The sequence below is a fragment of the Muscardinus avellanarius genome (assembly GCF_963383645.1).
Source record: "Muscardinus avellanarius genome assembly, chromosome: 12".
Lineage (NCBI taxonomy): Eukaryota > Metazoa > Chordata > Mammalia > Rodentia > Gliridae > Muscardinus > Muscardinus avellanarius.
The window spans coordinates 78,513,594-78,530,717 of NC_137798.1; the positions used below are offsets into that span (position 1 = coordinate 78,513,594).

The window sequence follows — 17,124 nt, forward strand, 5'->3', positions numbered from 1 at the left end:
TATTTATTTATTTATTTATTTAGTGGTTGTGGTACTGAGTATGGAACCCAGGGGCATTCTGTCTCCGAGATACACCCCCAAACCTATTTTTTTTAGTCTTCTTATCTTTTGAAACAGGGTCTCATTGAGTTACGAAGGGCCTTGCTAAGTAGCTGAGGCTATCTGTGAACCACCATCCTCTGGTAGTCTCCACCTCCCGAATGTTGGGATTCCAAGTGTGTGCCACCATGCCCAGCTATTTTTATTCTTAAAGCATATATTGTCCACACATGTCCTTGGTGAGTGTCAGCTTCTCCTTATCAATATCTACTAGAAGTGACTATGTTGAAAACTCATTTTATAATAAGAAAAAGAAAGACACAGGAATATACTCTTTTAAAGGATGGAGATTGAGCCAAGCATGGTGGTACATGCTTGTAATCCCGGTACTTGGAAGGCTGAGACAGGAGGATCACAGGTTCGTGGCCAGCCTCAGCTACTTAGTGAGGCCGTATGCAACTTAGTGAGACCCTGTTTAGGACAGCCTCAGCTACTACTTAGGCCCTTTGCAACCCTGTTTAAAAAATAAAGAATAAAATATAAGGCTGGAGGTGTACCTCCGAGGTAGAATGCCCCTGGGTTCCATGCCCAGTACAGCAATAAATAAATAAATAAATAAGCAAGTAAATAGACTAAAAAATAGGGCTGGGGGTGTAACTCGGAGGTACAATGTCCCTGGATTCTATCCCCGATACCCCCCCCCAAAAAAATAAAAAGGCAAAAAAAAATAGGGCTGGGGGTGTAAAATGTCCCTAAATTCCATTCCCAGTAACGCAAAAAAAAAAAAAAAAAGAATTTGGTTTAGAGGGTTATTTTATGATTAAAGGAAATTAACGTATGTAAACTAGTATGTCATATAGCCTCATTCCTATCTTTTTTCTTTTTCCTTTGATACTGGGGATTTAACCCAGGGTCGTTTAACATCAGAGCTACACTGTCAGGCCTGTTTTTTTTATTTTTATTTTTGTGGTACTGGGGGTGGAACCCAGGGGCTTTTCTATCTCCGGGCTATACACCCAGACCTATTTTATACTTTATTTGGAAACAGGGTCTCACTAAGTAGCTGAGGCTGGCTTCGAACCTGTGCGATCCTCCTGTCTCAGCCTCCCAAACGCTGAGATTACAAGCGTGCGCCACCACGCCCGGCAAACCTGTTTTAATTTTGTAACAGGGTCTCACTAAGTAGTTGATAGCCTCACCAAATTGCTGAGGTTGGCCTTGAACCTGCAGTTCTCCTGTCTCAGCCTCCCAAGTACTAGGGATATAGGTGTGCGCCACGTCATATCTGACATGTTTATTTCTCTTATCTACTAAACTGTAAATTCTTTGATGCAAAACAGTATTGTGTTTCATTGCCACTGAAACACAAGCTACACAGCAACACGGGTCTTCCGTGGGAACCTGGCTGGGCGGCTTGCGCCTGCGCCCTCTTGGTCCGCCCCTCCGCCTAGGGCGCACGACAAAGACGTCAGCAGTGACGTTACTCCCGCGCCGCTCGCAAGCTGCCGCCGCAGCCGTTTACGTCCGGCTCCAAGATGGCAGAGCAGGCTACTCCAGGAAAGTCGGCCGACCAGGTGTGCACCTTCCTTTTCAAAAAGCCCAGGCGGAAAGGGGCTGCAGGCCGAAGGAAGCGCCCGGCGTGCGACCCGGAGCCCGGGGAAAGCGGCAGCAGCAGTGACGAAGGCAACACCGTGGTCCGGCCGGAGAAGAAGCGGGTGGCCCACAATCCCATGATCCAGAAGACCGGCGGCAGCGGTAAACAGAAGGCGTCCTACGGCGACTTGAGCAGCGAGGAGGAGCAGGAGGAGGGTCTGGGCGTGGTCTACAAGTCCACGCGCTCGGCGAAACCCGTGGGGCCGGAGGATATGGGGGCGACTGCTGTCTATGAGCTGGACACAGAGAAGGAGCGTGACGCACAGTCCATCTTTGAGCGCAGCCAGAAGATCCAGGAGGAGCTGAGAGGCAAGGAGGATGACAAGATCTATCGGGGAATCAATAATTACCAGAAATACATGAAGCCGAAGGATACGTCTATGGGCAACGCCTCTTCCGGGATGGTGAGGAAGGGCCCCATCCGAGCGCCAGAGCATCTGCGAGCCACGGTGCGCTGGGATTACCAGCCAGACATCTGCAAGGACTATAAAGAGACTGGCTTCTGTGGTTTCGGAGACAGCTGTAAATTCCTCCATGACCGTTCAGATTACAAGCACGGTTGGCAGATCGAACGTGAGCTTGATGAGGGTCGCTATGGTGACCACGAAGAAGAAAACTATGAAGTGGAAAGTGATGATGAGGAAATACCATTCAAGTGTTTCATCTGTCGCCAGACCTTCCAAAACCCAGTTGTCACCAAGTGCAGGCATTATTTCTGCGAGAGATGTGCACTGCAGCATTACCGCACCACCCCGCGCTGTTATGTCTGTGACCAGCAGACCAGCGGTGTCTTCAATCCTGCGAAAGAAGTGATTGCTAAACTGGAGAAGCATAGAGTTGCAACAGAGGGTGCTGCTTCTGATATCCCAGAAGACTCCTGTGGAGTCTGACTCTCATTACTTAAGTTGTCCAAAATGTCAAATCTTAAAATAAATACTTCGTTTTCCTTTTGGTAATCTTAATCCCAAACCACCATTTTGAAGGGATATCAAGTTTCGGGAAGGAATGTAAAGTTTTGTTCTATATAAAAATGCTTCTGATTGAATCAATATAGTTAAATTTTCAGAAACTCAATATAATCATCCTATGTCTAGTTATACTGACTGAATCTAAATAGTCTACTAGGCAAGATGGTTTTTCTTTTTTAAAGACCAATGTTGCCGCCTAGTGGAGAAAGATTTCAGACTTTTCAAAAGACAAAATTTAAAGGCAAAAGTTCCAGTACTTGGGAGGCTTAAGACAGGAGGATCGCAGGTTCGTGGCCAGCCTCAGCTACTTAGTGAGGCCCTCTGCAACTTAGTGAGACCTTGTTTCAAAATAAAATATAGAGTTGGGCGCAGTGGCTCTCGCGTGTAATTTCAGCATTTGAGAAGCTGAGACAGGAAGACTGGTTTGCAGACAGCCTCAGCTACTTAGGCCCTTTGCAACTCAGTGAGACCCTGTTTCAAAATAAAGAATAAAAAATAGGGCTGGGGGTATAGCTCGAAGGTAGAATGCCCCTGGGTTCCATCCCCAGTACCAAAAAAAAAAAAAAAAAGAGCTGGGTGGGTAGCTCAGAGTTCAGTCCTCAGTGCTGAAAAGTAAAGGCAAGTTACTGGCAATGGGAAAAATAAGCTAAGTCTGTGGAATCCCAAATGTGGAAGAAATATGGCAAGTGTGGGGGCCTGTGAATTTAAAATTGTGAGTTATACATCAGGGACAAAAATTTTACTGTGTATATAGAGTTTGTTGTACAATCTGAAAAGAGACTATATTTAGATATTATCAAAAGATACTCAAGAAGCCAGACGTTGTGGCACAGGCTTGTAATCCTAGTGCCTGGGAGGCTGAGACAGGATCACAGGTTCAGTGCCAGCTTCAGTGCCCTTTGAGACTCAGAAAGTTAGCTAGACCCCGATTCCAAACAAAAGAAATAGGTCTGGGGTTCTACCCTGGAAGGCCTCCTGGGTTCCAACTCCAGTACCATACACACACACACACACACACACACACACACACACACACACACACACACACACGTACTCAACACATACATTTTAAAGGAAGATGAGCTGGGTATGGTGATGTACACTTGTAATTCCAGCATTTGGTAGGCCTAGGCAAGAGGATCACGGTTCATGGACAGCCTTAGCTACTTAGTGGAGCCCTTTGCAACTCAGTAAGACCCTGTTTCAAAATAAAGAATAAAAAAAATAGGGCTGGTGGTTTAGCCCACAGGTAGAAGGTCCCTGGATTCCATCCTCAGTACTGCAAAAATAAAGGAAGATGACTTCTGCCAGGTATGATAGTGCATGCCTATAATCAAGGTTATTTAAAGAGGCTGAGGTAGGAGGATCACAAGTTCTAGGCCAGTCTTGGCAACTCAGACCCTGTCTCAAAATTTAAAAAGTAAATAAAAGGCGAAAGCCAGGGATGGTTGTGCATACCTGTAATCCCAGTACTTGGGAGGCTGAGGCAAGAGGATCACAGATTCCAAGACAGCCTCAGCAAGTTATCAAGAGTCTCAGCTTCCTAGAGTGACCCTGTTTCAAAACAAAAAGTAAAATGGGGTTGGGGTGTATATCGGAGGTCGGATGCTTCTGGGCTTAATCTATAGTGGTGCAAAAATAAAGGGCTGAGGGTAGTGCTCAGTAGTAGAGTGCTCCTGGGTTCAATCCCTTAGAACTGAGAATAGGAGGGCCTGGGTTCAATCCCTTAGTTTGACAAAAGAAGTACATATTTAGAGGTTGTGATTATTTTTTTTTTCTTTTTTTTTTTTTGGCGGGTTTGGGGATGGAACCCAGGGGCATTTGACCTCTGAGCTACACCCCCAGCCCTATGTTTTATTCTTTATTTTGAAACAGGGTCTCACTGAGTTGCGGAGGGCCTAAGTAGCTGAGGCTGTCTGCGAACTGCGATCCTCCTGTCTCAGCCTCCCAAATGCTGGGATTACAAGCGTGCGCCACCACGCTAGGCTCTGGCTTGCAATTATTTTTTAATAGTCTGTGTTAATTTTTTGACAAATGTGATAATGCTTATTTCAACAAATTAAGCTTATCAGAATAAAAGAGAAGAAAATAAAAATACCCAGAGATACACTGGGTAGAGATAACCATTTTAAATATTTTGGTGTATTGTCTTTCCTTTTTTTCCTGCTATGTAGAAGTATATCTAAAATATATGCTATTTTTTTTTATTGAAGTCAGCTAGGTGTGGTACACACCTATAATCCCAGTTCTTGGGAGACTGAAACAGAAAGATCACAAGTTCAGAGCCAGCCTCTGCAATTTAGTGAGGCTGCCAGCAATTTAGCAAGACCCTATTTCCAAACAAAAGATAAAATAAGGCTGAGGATGTAGACCAGAGGAAGAATGCCCTTGGATTTAATCCCCAGCACCACATAAACACACACACACACACACACACACACACACACACACACACACACATCATGACGTGAAGATTGTTGTTGTTTGTTTTTTTTGCGGGTCTGGGGATGGAACCCAGGGGCATTTGACCTCTGAGCTACACCCCCTGCCCTATTTTTTTATTCTTTATTTTGAAACCGGGTCTCACTGAGTTGCAGAGGACCTCACTAAGTAGCTGAGGCTGTCCGCGAACCGTGATCCTCCAGGTCTCAGCCTCCCGAATGCTGGGATTACAAGCGTGTGCCACCACGCCCGGCTGACGTGAAGATTGTTAGCCTGATTTTTAACTTTATATATATTGTGAACGTGTGTGTGTGTGTGTGTGTGTGTGTGTGTGTGTGTGTGTGTTACTGTGGATAGAACTGAGGGGCCTTCTACCTGCGGGCTATACTCCTAGACCTATTTTATATTTTATTTGGAGACAGGGCCTCACAAAGTAGCTGAGGCTGGCTTAAAACCTGCATGATCCTCCTGTCTCTGCCTCCCAAGTACTGGGATTACAGGCATGCCCACCACGCCCACCTCTTGTGAGCATTTTTCAGTGTCATTGAGTACTTTTCTATAAAATATTTGCATATCTGTGTGTGGTGGCACATGCTGAGAAAGGATAACGGGTTCAAGAACAGGCTCAGGAACTTGGTGAAACTGTTTCAAGATAAAAAAAAAAAGGGCCGGGTGTGGTGGCCCATGCTTGTAATCCCCGCGCTTGGGAGGCACAGACAAGAGGATCGCGCTGGTTCGGAGCCAGCCTCGCTGGCTTAAGAGACCCTGTTTCCACATAAAGTTAAAAAATAGGTCTGGGAGTGTAGCCCGTGGGAGTGTAGCCCGGAGGTAGGAGGGCTTCCAGGAACCCCAGTACCACCAAAAAAAAAAAAAAAAAAAAAGGCACTGGGCATGGTGGCACATGCTTGTAATCCCAGCGCTTGGGAGGCTGAGACAGGAGGATTGAACAGGTTCAAAGCCAGCCTCAGCTATTTAGGCTCTCAGCAACTAAGTGAGACCCTGTTTCCAAATAAAATATAAAATAGGTCTGGGGGTATAGCCCTGAGGTAGAAAGCCCCCAGGTTCCATCCCCAGGACCACAAATAAATTAATTAATTAAAAATTAAAAAGGCTGGGGTGAGGTAGCTTGGAGGTAGAATGTACCTGGTTTCAATCCTTTGTACTAAAAGAAAAAAATTAACATGGATGTACATCTAAAGAACAATTTTTTTCTATATCTTTAATTAGTTCTTAGGATAACTTCTTAGAAATGGGTTATATATGGGTTAAAGAACATGAACATAAGGTGTGGTGGTACATGCTACTCAGGAGACTGAAGCAGAAAGATTGCTTGAGCCCAGGAGTTCCAGGCTGTAGTGCACTGTGTGGATCGGGTGTCTGTACTTAAGTTGCCAGCAATATGGTGGCCTGGGAGCGAGGGACCACTAGGTTGCAACTGCTAATCAGTAGTGGGATCATACCTGGGAATAACCATTGTACTCTGGTATGTGCAACATACTGAGACCCTATCTCCTTAAAAAAAAAAGACCTTTCAAGGTTTATGATGTGCATTACCCAATTTTTGGAGGAGGCTAATGTATGAAAGATCCATTTTCACACCAGGATGAAAGATATTTCTATAAATTTATATGTTAACATTAATTTTGAAAGTCTTTGATGATATGTTATTTTTTTAAAACTAAGAATTGAGGAAGAAAGAAAAACCTGAGGAGAGATAATAAATGAAGATTTATGAATAGAATAAAGATTACACTAAGGAAAATTGGTATAGGAAGAACAATATTAGACATGATATTAACTAACCTATATGTTAAATGGCTACTATGCTAAGTACTTAACACATATTTGTTATTTAATCTTTGCAACATACCTATGATATATGTAATATTACTGTCCTCTTTTATATCTGGTAACATGAGACTAGAAAAGTTAAGTGACTTGCCAAAGTCACACACCTGGTGAAGTAGGCAGTGCTGACTTTCCTACTTCTGATGGCAAGCACTTCTTTACTGTTTTTTTGTTTTTTGTTTTTATACTGGGGATGGAACCCAGGGACATTCTGTCTACGAGCTACATCCCCAGCCTTATTTTTTATTTATTTATTTTTTTGGTGGTACTGGAGGTGGAAGGAACCCAGAGGCTTTCTACCTCTGGGCTATACTCCCAGACCTATTTTATATTTTATTTGGAAACAGGGTCTCACTAAGTTGCTGAGGCTGGCTTTGAACCTGCGTGATCCTCCTGTCTCAGCCTCCCAAGTGCAGGGATTACAAGCGTGCTCACCCACACCTGGCTCTTATTTTTTATTCTTTATTTTGAGACAGGGTCTCACTAAGTTGCAAAGGGCCTCACTAAGTAGCTGAGGCTGGCTGCAAACCCTGACCCTCCTGTCTCAGCCTCTCAAGTACTGGGATTACAAGCATGAGCCACCATGCCCGACTTTTTACTGGCTTTTTTTTGGTAGCATAAATGCTAGATTAAGTATGCCTATTTTTTTTTCTGGTATTGGGGGTTGACCCTAGGGAGCATTCTACCTCCAGGCTACACTCCCAGCTCTATTTTTATTCTTTATTTTGAAACAGGGCCTCATCAGGTAGCTGAGGCTGGCTGCAAACCTGTGATCCTCCCGTCTCAGCCTCTCAGGTACTGGGATTACAAGCGTGTGCCTCCATGCACTGCTCCCTAAAGGAATATTATTTACTTTTTGTTTGTTTGTTTATGTATGTATGTATGTATGTATGTATGTATGTATATATGTATGTATTTATTTATTTGGGGGCAGTTCTGGTGATAAACCCAGGTCCTCACACATGCTAGGTAAGTGCTCTATCACTGAGCTACATCCCCAGCCCCTATTTTCATTTTTTGGTTTTATATATTTTAAAAAAATTTTTATTGGTGCATATTTCCTTTTTATTCTTTTTTGTTTGTTTGTTTCGGTACTGGAGATGGAACCCAGGGCATTCTACCTCCAAGCTACGCCTCTAAGTAGCTGAGGCTGTCAACAAACCATGATCCTCCTTTCTCAGCCTTCCAAATGCTGGGATTCAAAGTGTGGCTTTTCTTTTTATTCCATTTTAGGGCACTTGAGGATTCATCCATGGAAGTCATAGGAAGATTTTTTAGATTGATAGTAGGAAGGTTTTTGTTTTTGTTTTTGTTTTTGCATTACTGGGGATGGAATCCAGGGACATTCTACCTCTGAGCTACACCCCTAGCCCTATTTTTTTATTCTTTATTTTGAAACAGGGTCTCACTGAGTTGCAATGAGCCTCATTAAATAATAGCTGAGGCTGTCTGTGAACTGCAATCCTCCTGTCTCAGACTCCCAAAAGCTGGATTACAAGCATGCACCACCACGCCTGGCTTAGGAAGGTTGTGTTTTTTTTTTTTTTAATGGGAACTATTAAAGAGCAGCCTTGTATACTAATGAGATTTTTTTTTTTTTTTTGGTGGTACTGGGGTTCCTGGAAGCCCTTCTACCTCCGGGCTACACTCCCAGACCTATTTTTTATACTTTTTTATTTGGAAACAGGGTCTCATAAGCCAGCGCGCGCGGCTGGCTTCGAACCTGCGCGATCCTCCTGTCTCTGCCACCCAAGCGCGGGGATTACAAGCGTGCGCCACCACGCCCGGTTTATACTAATGAGATTTGAATTAGTGATATTTCTGTCTCAAGACTTTATTTAAAGTATCCATTTATTAGGTTGGAGAATTGTGTAGAATAATTCTTTTTTTTTTTTTTTTTTGGTGGTACTGGGGTTCCTGGAAGCCCTTCTACCTCCGGGCTACACTCCCAGACCTATTTTAACATTTTTTTATTTTGAAACAGGGTCTCCTAAGCCAGCGTGCGCGGCTGGCTTCGAACCTGTGCGATCCTCCTGTTTCTGCCTCCCAAGCGCGGGGATTACAAGCGTGCGCCACCACGCCCGGCCGTGTAGAATAATTCTTAACCTCCTCCAATTCTAAAATTTTATGATTCTGTGATTCCACGTTTAAAACAAAGATATTTGGAAAGTGTGATTATAAGAACAACCTGCCTAAGTGCCCTGAGAATTGTTAATCATGAAAGGCTTCTCTCTCTCTCTCTCCTTCTCCTTCTCCCTCTCCCTCTCCCTCCCTCCCTCCCTCCCTCCCTCCCTCCCTCCCTACCCCCCCTCTCTCTCATAGTACTGGGAGTGGAGCCAAGAGGAGCCTCCTACCTCTGGGCTATATCCCCAGCCTTATTTTATTTTTTATTTGGGAACAGGTTCTCACTAAATTGCTAAGAGCCTCACTAAGTTGCTGAGGCTGACTTTGAACCTTTGATCCTCCTTTAATCTTCCCAAGTACTGAGATTGTAGGCATGCACCACCACACCTGGCTAAAAGGCTTTTTAAAAACTCAGCTAAGCCAGGCGTGGTGGCACACGCTTGTAATCCCCGTGCTTGGGAGGCTGACAGGAGGATCGCGCAGGTTCGAAGCCAGCCTCAGCTACTTAGTGAGGCTCTCAGCAACTTAGTGAGACCCTGTTTCCAAATAAAATATAAAAAATAGGCCTGGGAGTATAGCCGGGAGGTAGAAAGCCTCTGGGTTCCACCTCCAGTGCCACCAAAAATAAAATAAAATAAAATAATAAAAACTCAGCTAAATTGGGTGTGGTGGTGCACACTTGTAATCCCAGCATTCAAGAGGCTGAGACAGGAGGATTGCTGTTCTCAGCCAGCCTCAGCTACTTAGTGAGGTCCTTTGCAACTCAGTGTGACTCTATTTTAAAATAAAGAATAAGAAACAATAGTGCTGGGGGATGTCACTTGGAGGTAGAATGCCCCTGGGTTCCATCCCCAGCACCGCAAAAAATAAAAAACTCAGCTGATCTCGTAAATCTATAGATTGTGGAAATATGGTACACAGAGGTAGGACACAGAATTGTCTTAGGATTTGGAAGTAATATGTAACAAGAAAGTGTTTCTTTATTGACAACTTCCTAGGAATATGTTCCAATTGACCCAATTTCATATTGACCAGTTTTTGTTCTTTAAATTTTAGCTGAAAGAAATTTTAAGGACCTCAGAGAGGAAACATCAGGAATCTCTCAGAAGATTGGAAGGCAGATTTTTCGAAGAAAAGGTACAGAATATTGGGGTTGATAAATGCTATGTTTACTAGAACAACATAAGTATATTTATATGTATTCTGAGTCATATCAACCTTCCATCTGGTATCTTATTAGAAGACTATTATTAAGTCATAGAAGAATAAAAATTAGCAGCCAGGCATGGTGGCACACGCTTATAATCCCAGTACTTGGGAGGCTGAGACAGAAGGATTGAAGGTTCGCAGCCAGCCTCAGCTACTTAGTGAGGCCCTCTGCAACTTAGTGAGACCCTGTTTCAAAATAAAGAATAAAAAGTGTTTAGTCAGTTTACAGAATGCCTGAGAGTAATAGTGCTGATATAAATAGTGTTATCATGTCTGAGATTAGGTTGCTCTTGGCCCTTCCCTCATGGTTTCAAGACAGTTAATCCAAGTTTTGTTTGTGATTAAAACAAGAATGAAAGGTTCCAGATGTATGTCTCTTTTATCTGGAAACCATAAAATCTTTTCCAGAAGCTCCTAGAAGATTTCTTCTTACATCTAATTGGCCAGAGCCATATTATAAAGGATGCTGGGAAAGAGTGTTTTGTTTTTCCAGACACAAGTAGAAGCTGCTGGGAAAGAAAAAGGAGAATGGGAATTAAGTGTTGGTTGGCTACCCCACGGAATATCTACCTCACCCTGCTGCTACAGACGTCATGGGTGTATCTTCTATGCTGCTTTGAGCTCCTGAAATGCTGTTTCCTGGCAGTGGACTACCTGTTCATTTATCTCATACCTCAGCATGCTCTACCTGGTCATATAAAGAATCTTTCCAGTTGCCTGTGGTGATACACACCTGTAATCTCAGTATTTGGGAGGCTGAGACAGGAGGATTACAGGTTTGAGGACAGCCTCAGCAACTTTGTGAGGTCCTTTGTAACTTAGTGAGATCTGTTTCCAAATAAAAAATAAAATAGAGCTGGGGATGTAGTGTGGATGTAGAAAACCCATGAGTTCCATCCCCAGAAACTCCCCTTTCCCCATGCAAAGCCATGTTTAAAACTTGGTGTGAGCTGGGCATGGTAGCACATGCTTGTAATCCCAGCATTCAGGAGGCTGAAACCGGAGGATCGCGGTTCGTGGACAGCCTCACCTCCGCAACTTAGTGAGACCCTGTTTCAAAGTAAAGAATAAAAAACAGGGCAGGGGTGTAGCTCAGGGGGTGTAGCTCGGAGGTTGAATGCCCCTGGGTTCCATCCCCATACCTGCAAAAAAAAAAAAAAAAAGACTTGGTGTGGTGGTACATACTTATAATCTTAGTACTTGGGAGGCTGAGACAGAAGGATTACAGATTATAGACCATTTTTAGCAATTTAGCAAGACCCGTGTGTGTGTGTGTGTGTGTGTGTGTGTGTGTGTGTGTGTGTGTTAGTTACTGGGGATTGAACCCAGGGGCATTCTACCTCCAAGATACACCCTAAGCCCCATTTTATTTTGATTTTGAAACAAGGTCTCACTAGACTGATGAGAGTCTGACTACTTGCGGAGGCTGTCCTCAAACCTGTGTTCCTTCTAGCGTAGCCTCAGAAGTACTGGGATTATAAGCATACCACCACACCTGGCTTGACCCTGTTTCAAAATGGGTGAAGTCTCTGGTACCAAGCACGCGTGCGCGGGAACACACACACACACAGTTGTATTTAAGCCACACATGGTAGCACATGTCTGTAATGCTAGTATTTAGGAGGCTGAGACAGGAAGATATGGGTTTGCAGGCAGCCTCAGCTACTTAGTGAGGCCCTCTGCAACTTAGTGAGACCCTGTTTCAAAATAAAGAATAAAAAATTGGGCTGGGGTATAGCTTGGAGATAGAATGTCCCTGGGTTCAATTCCCAGTACCACAATAAATAAATAAATAAATAATTAATTAATTAAAAATAAGATAGAGCTGGTGGTGCTAGAAGTAGAATGCCCTAGGGTTCAGTCCCCAGTACCCCCCCCACACGAAAGATAATTGTACTTAAATAAGCTGTTTTCTTTTTTAGCGCCGACTAGAACTAGAGGCTGAAAAGAGGATAGTAACGCTGGCAGAGAGAGCCTACCATGAAGCTGTGGCGTAAGAGACTGATGCTTCTTTTTTCATATAGCCTCTCTTACCTATTTTCCGGCTTGTTTTCTTTCTTCCTTCCTTTCTTTCTTTCTTTCCTGTGTGTGTGTGTGTGTGTGTGTGTGTGTGTGTGTGTGTGTGAGAGAGAGAGAGAGAGAGAGAGAGAGAGAGAGAGAGAGAGAGAGAGGAGGAGGAGGAGGAAGAGGAGGAGGAGGAGGAGGAGGAGGAGAGAGTGTTAGTTTGCGATACCAAAGATTAAACCCAGAGCCTCATGATGGGAGGCAAGCATTCTATCACTGGGCTACATTACTAGCTCCCTCATTTTTTTTTTTTTTTTGGTGGTACTGGGGGTGGAACCCAGAGGCTTTCTACCTCTAGGCTGTATTCCCAGAACTATTTTATATTTATTTGAAAACAGGGTCTCACTACATTGCTGAGAGCCTCACTAAGTAGCTGAGGCTGGCTTCGAACCTCTGTGATTCTCCTGTCTCAGCCTCCCAAGCATGGGGATTACAAGCGTGCGCCACCCTACCCGGCTAGCTTCCTCATGTTTTGGGTACTTGGGGGTTATATCTGCTAGGAAAGCACTGAGCTGTATTTCCAGCCTCTTTTTTATCTTGGCGATCAAACTTAGGGCATTCTATCTCAAGCTATACCCTGGTCCTCCTTTTCTTTTTTTTGTGGGGGGGGTGGTACTGGGGATGGAACCCAGGAGCCTTCTACCTCTGGGCTACACTCCCAGACCTATTTTATATTTTATCTGGAAACAGGATCTCTTAAGCTAGCTGAAGCTGGCTTCGAACCTGCATGATCTTCTTGTCTCAGCCTCCCAAGTGCGGGGATTACAAGCGTGTGCCACCACGCCCGGCTTCAGTCCTTCTTTTCAAGTCTTTGTTTTTGAAACAGGGTCTTGCTAGTTGCTGAGGCTAGTTTTAAACCTGCAATCCTCCTGTTTCAGCCTCCTGAGTACTGGAATTTCAGTCCCACTCCACCACATCCAACTTGATGGTTTGTTTGTTTGTGGTACTGGGGATGGAACCCAGAGGCATTCTACCTCCAAGCTACACCCCCAGCCCTATTTTCTATTCTTTATTTGGAAACAGGGTTTCACTTAGTTGCAAAGGGCCTCACTAAGTAGTAGCTGAGGCTGTCCTCGAACCACGATCCTCCTGTCTCATCCTCCCAAATGCTGGGATTACAAGCATGCACCACCACGGCTAGCTGATGGTTTATTTCTTGTTCATGTCACAATCAGATGTGAACCTGGCAGCTCTTTCAAATGGTGATTGAGCCAGGTCCAGTCACGTGGACAGGAGAGAACATGGGAACTTAAATACCTGGAAGTATATCACTTTTCTACAGGGTGAGAACTTAGTCACAGTCCCCTCTTACCTTTGAGAATATAAAAGAGTGGAGGATCAAACCTAGGGCCTTACGTGTGCTAGGCAAGTGCTGGGCAACTGAGGTATATCCTCAGCTTCATGATGCTCTGTTGGAGGGTAAAGCAGCCATTGTTCTCATTTGATAGCATCTGAAACTTAGATAATAAGTTTTAATACCTGTACTTCAGGATCTTATATTTATTTCAGGCAATTAAACACTGCTGGAAGAAATGTTTTTAAAGAGAATGTTTATCTCCAGAGAGCGCTCACATACCACCTGAAGGAAGCTGATGCTCTACAAAAAAACTCCAAGAAGTTGGAAGAGAATCAAACTTTCCTTTTACATCAGAAGGTTTCCTTTCCTATTTAGACTGTTTCCTCTTGTTTTTTTTTTAAGGATTGGGATGGTGGATGCCAAGAATTAAATATAATTATATATAAAGGCAATAGGACCATGTTTCTTCTATCTGGGTGATGCACTGTGTTTATCTGAAAATATTAACCACTGAATGGCTTAGAAGAATCATTAGACTTAACGTTATAAACAATATATCAAAGCCAGGCCTGGTGGTGCATGCCTGTAATCCCGGTACAGGAGGACCACAGGTTTGAGGACAACCTGAGCAATTTAGTGAGACTTTTCACCACCTAGTGATACCCTGTTTCAAAACAAAAAATAAAAACAGGCTGGAAGTGTAGTTTGGAAGTAGAATGCCCCTGAGTTCATTCCCCAGTAACACACACACACACACACACACACACACACACACACACACACATTTGGTTTCCTTAACTCTGCTCTACAACACATGGCTTTCATCCTCAAAGTTACCTCATGGCCCAGGTGGCTACTGGAACTCTGACTTTTACTCCAAACAGAAGAAGGAAGAGCAAGAAGAAAAAGAAGCCCTCCTCCTTTAGAGGGCTTCCCAAGTCCTTCACTCACCTCCACTTGTATTTCTTTGACCAGAACCTGACTATGCTGAACTGTAAAAGAATCTGGGAATTTTCACTCATTTCTGTTGTCTTCCTGAATAAAAAAGATTTTGGTGGTACTGGGGATGGAACTTGGGCATTCTACCTCTGCGCTAGTCCTATTTTTCAGTCTTTATTTTGAAAGAGTCTCACCGAGTTGCAAAGGGCCTTGCTAAGTAGCTGAGGCTGTCTGTAAACCCTGATCCTCTGGTCTCCACCTCCTGAATGCTGGGATTACAAGCCTGCGCCACCACACCCAGCTAAAACTGGGGTTTTATTATGAGGAACGGGAAGGGGGAAATGGATTTTAGGATAGGCAATTATGACACGACAGTTACCATTTTATACCTGTTAATTTATAGTTTTTTTTTACATTGACAATGTAAAATACTTAATCTTTCAGAATTTTAAAGGAAGTTTGAAAGTTCCATAATTAGTAAGATCAGTGGATTGCCTTCATAAGTTCGCCCTAGGGTGTTTCTTACTTTTTCTTCACAGAAACAGTCGACTTCTTAGCCTAGCATCAAACTCAAAATTCATGAGGTAATGGAAATTAGTGAGGAACTTTTAGGTTCTGTAATGATTAAAGAAAAAAAAAAAACCTCTTACATCTCATCTTTCTGTTTTTAGGAGATCAATGAGCTCTTGATTAAGGAAAAGATTATGCAACTTACCCAGCAAAGAGCACAAATCCAAACTCTTCGCAAGAAGGTGTTAAGTTTGGAGAATGCTCTGACTTATATGACCAAAGAATTTGAGACTGAAGTTTCGAAACTGCAGCAACAGGCAACGACAGAGAACCAAGCAGGTCGGGTAGAAATTGACAAGCTGCAGCACCTTCTACAGATGAAGGACAAGGAAATGAATCGCATGAAGAAACTGGCCAAGAACATACTGGATGAGAGAACAGAAGTGGAAAGGTTCTTCTTAGATGCTCTATACGAAGTGAAGGAACAGATCCTAGTCAACAGAAAGCATTATAAGCGCATAGCACAAAATGCTTTCAATTTGAAAATGAGAACAGCATATGCAGGAAAAGCAGAATATCCCCAAATCAGGACATTTGATGGCAGAGAACACAGCACCAATAGTGTGAATCAGGATCTTATGGAGGCTGAAAAATGGTACTAATAACACGTATATTATTTTGTGCCCTTTAAAGAAGTAAGTTTGATAATATCCAAGTGTTGAATAGGTTGTTCTCAGTAGTTATTGAGAGAATGGGAACAGACTTACTCATCTTTTTTTTGTGTGTGTGGTACTGGGGATGGAACCTAGGGGCAGTCTACCTCTGAGCTACACCCGCAGTCCTTTTTTTTAGTCTCTTTATTATTTGAAACAGTGTCTCACTGAGTTGTGAAGGGCCTCACTAAGTAGCTGAGGCTGTCCTCGAACTGCAGTCTCCTGAATGCTGGAATTACAAGCATGCACCACCATGCCCGGCCCATCCTTGTAACCCTTATAGTGTGTAGAGCTTAGTATGTAAACTCTTGCTAGGTGCCTCCATCTTTCTCCTGACAAAAATTTGTTAAAGAGAGTACAGATTAGCTGGGTGTGGTGATGCATGCCTGTAATTTTGATACTTAGGAGGCTGAGACATCAGGATCGTAGATTTGAGGCCAACCTCAGCCATTTAGAAACACCCTCAGTAATTTAGTAAGACCCTGTCTCAAAATCAAAATAAATAGGGCTGGGGTTATAGCTCAGAGATACAGTGTCCCTTGGGTCAATCCCCAGTACTAAAAGAAAAAGAAAGAAGGGACAGAAAGACTAGATTATTTGTCCTATAAGATGTCACTGTAATATCTCTTAACTTGTTCCCTTATCTTAAAACTGGAAATTAAACAAGCTTGATTAGAGTAAGGTTAAATTTTTTTCTTCAGTGTACTAGGGATTGAACCCAGGGCATTCTATCTCTGAGATATACCCCCAGCCCTATTTTATTTTTTATTTGGAAATAGAGTCTCTATGTTACTGAGGCTGTCCTTGAACCTGAGGTCCTCCAATCTCAACCTTCTAACTTACCATATAATTTTATTTATTGTTTACTTACTGTTGGTGCATTATAGTCTCACATCATAATGTAGATCATGTTGACAATGGCATACATTCACACAGTACTTAGTTCCCCGTCTCTGGCCTCCCCATTTCCCTCCCTCCCAATACCAAGTGTGTAAGTTAACAATGTTATATTCACATGTACACACATAGTCTCAGGTAGCATTTCCATTAATGAACCTCAGCCTTCTTCCTCCCCTACCCTTTTTCCCTGGCTTCACTGAGGATCTCCTCCATTATCTGGAGTCCCTCTGGTATCCCAAATACTCTCTAGCTGAAGTATATTAGAGAAAACCTATGTCCCTTGTCTTCTATGCTTGCCTAATCTCACTTCATATAATGTTCTCCAGAGCCGGGCGTGGTGGTGCACACTTGTAATCCCAGCATTCGGGAGGCTGAGACCAGAGGATCACGGTTCGCAGTTCGCGGACAGCCTCAGCTA

The 17,124-nt window shown here is 43.4% G+C and overlaps 2 protein-coding genes across 2 annotated transcripts in view; both read left to right on the top strand.

Annotated features, from left to right (window-relative positions):
- Positions 1 to 17,124, top strand: part of BBOF1 (basal body orientation factor 1) — a gene marked incomplete at both ends in the record, with an annotated part of 48,450 nt that overhangs the window by 25,286 nt on the left and 6,040 nt on the right. Inside the window, 4 exons of the mRNA XM_080707177.1 lie at positions 10,131 to 10,211; positions 12,206 to 12,276; positions 13,857 to 14,001; positions 15,255 to 15,748. Of these exons, the coding sequence (XP_080563303.1) occupies positions 10,131 to 10,211; positions 12,206 to 12,276; positions 13,857 to 14,001; positions 15,255 to 15,748 (791 nt within the window). The remainder of the gene's footprint in view (positions 1 to 10,130; positions 10,212 to 12,205; positions 12,277 to 13,856; positions 14,002 to 15,254; positions 15,749 to 17,124) is intronic.
- Positions 1,575 to 2,582, top strand: LOC308271765 (E3 ubiquitin-protein ligase RNF113A; the record flags this gene model as incomplete). The annotated part of the gene is made up of 1 exon (XM_080708306.1): positions 1,575 to 2,582. One exon carries the CDS (start codon positions 1,575 to 1,577, stop codon positions 2,580 to 2,582), a length of 1,008 nt encoding a protein of 335 aa, XP_080564432.1.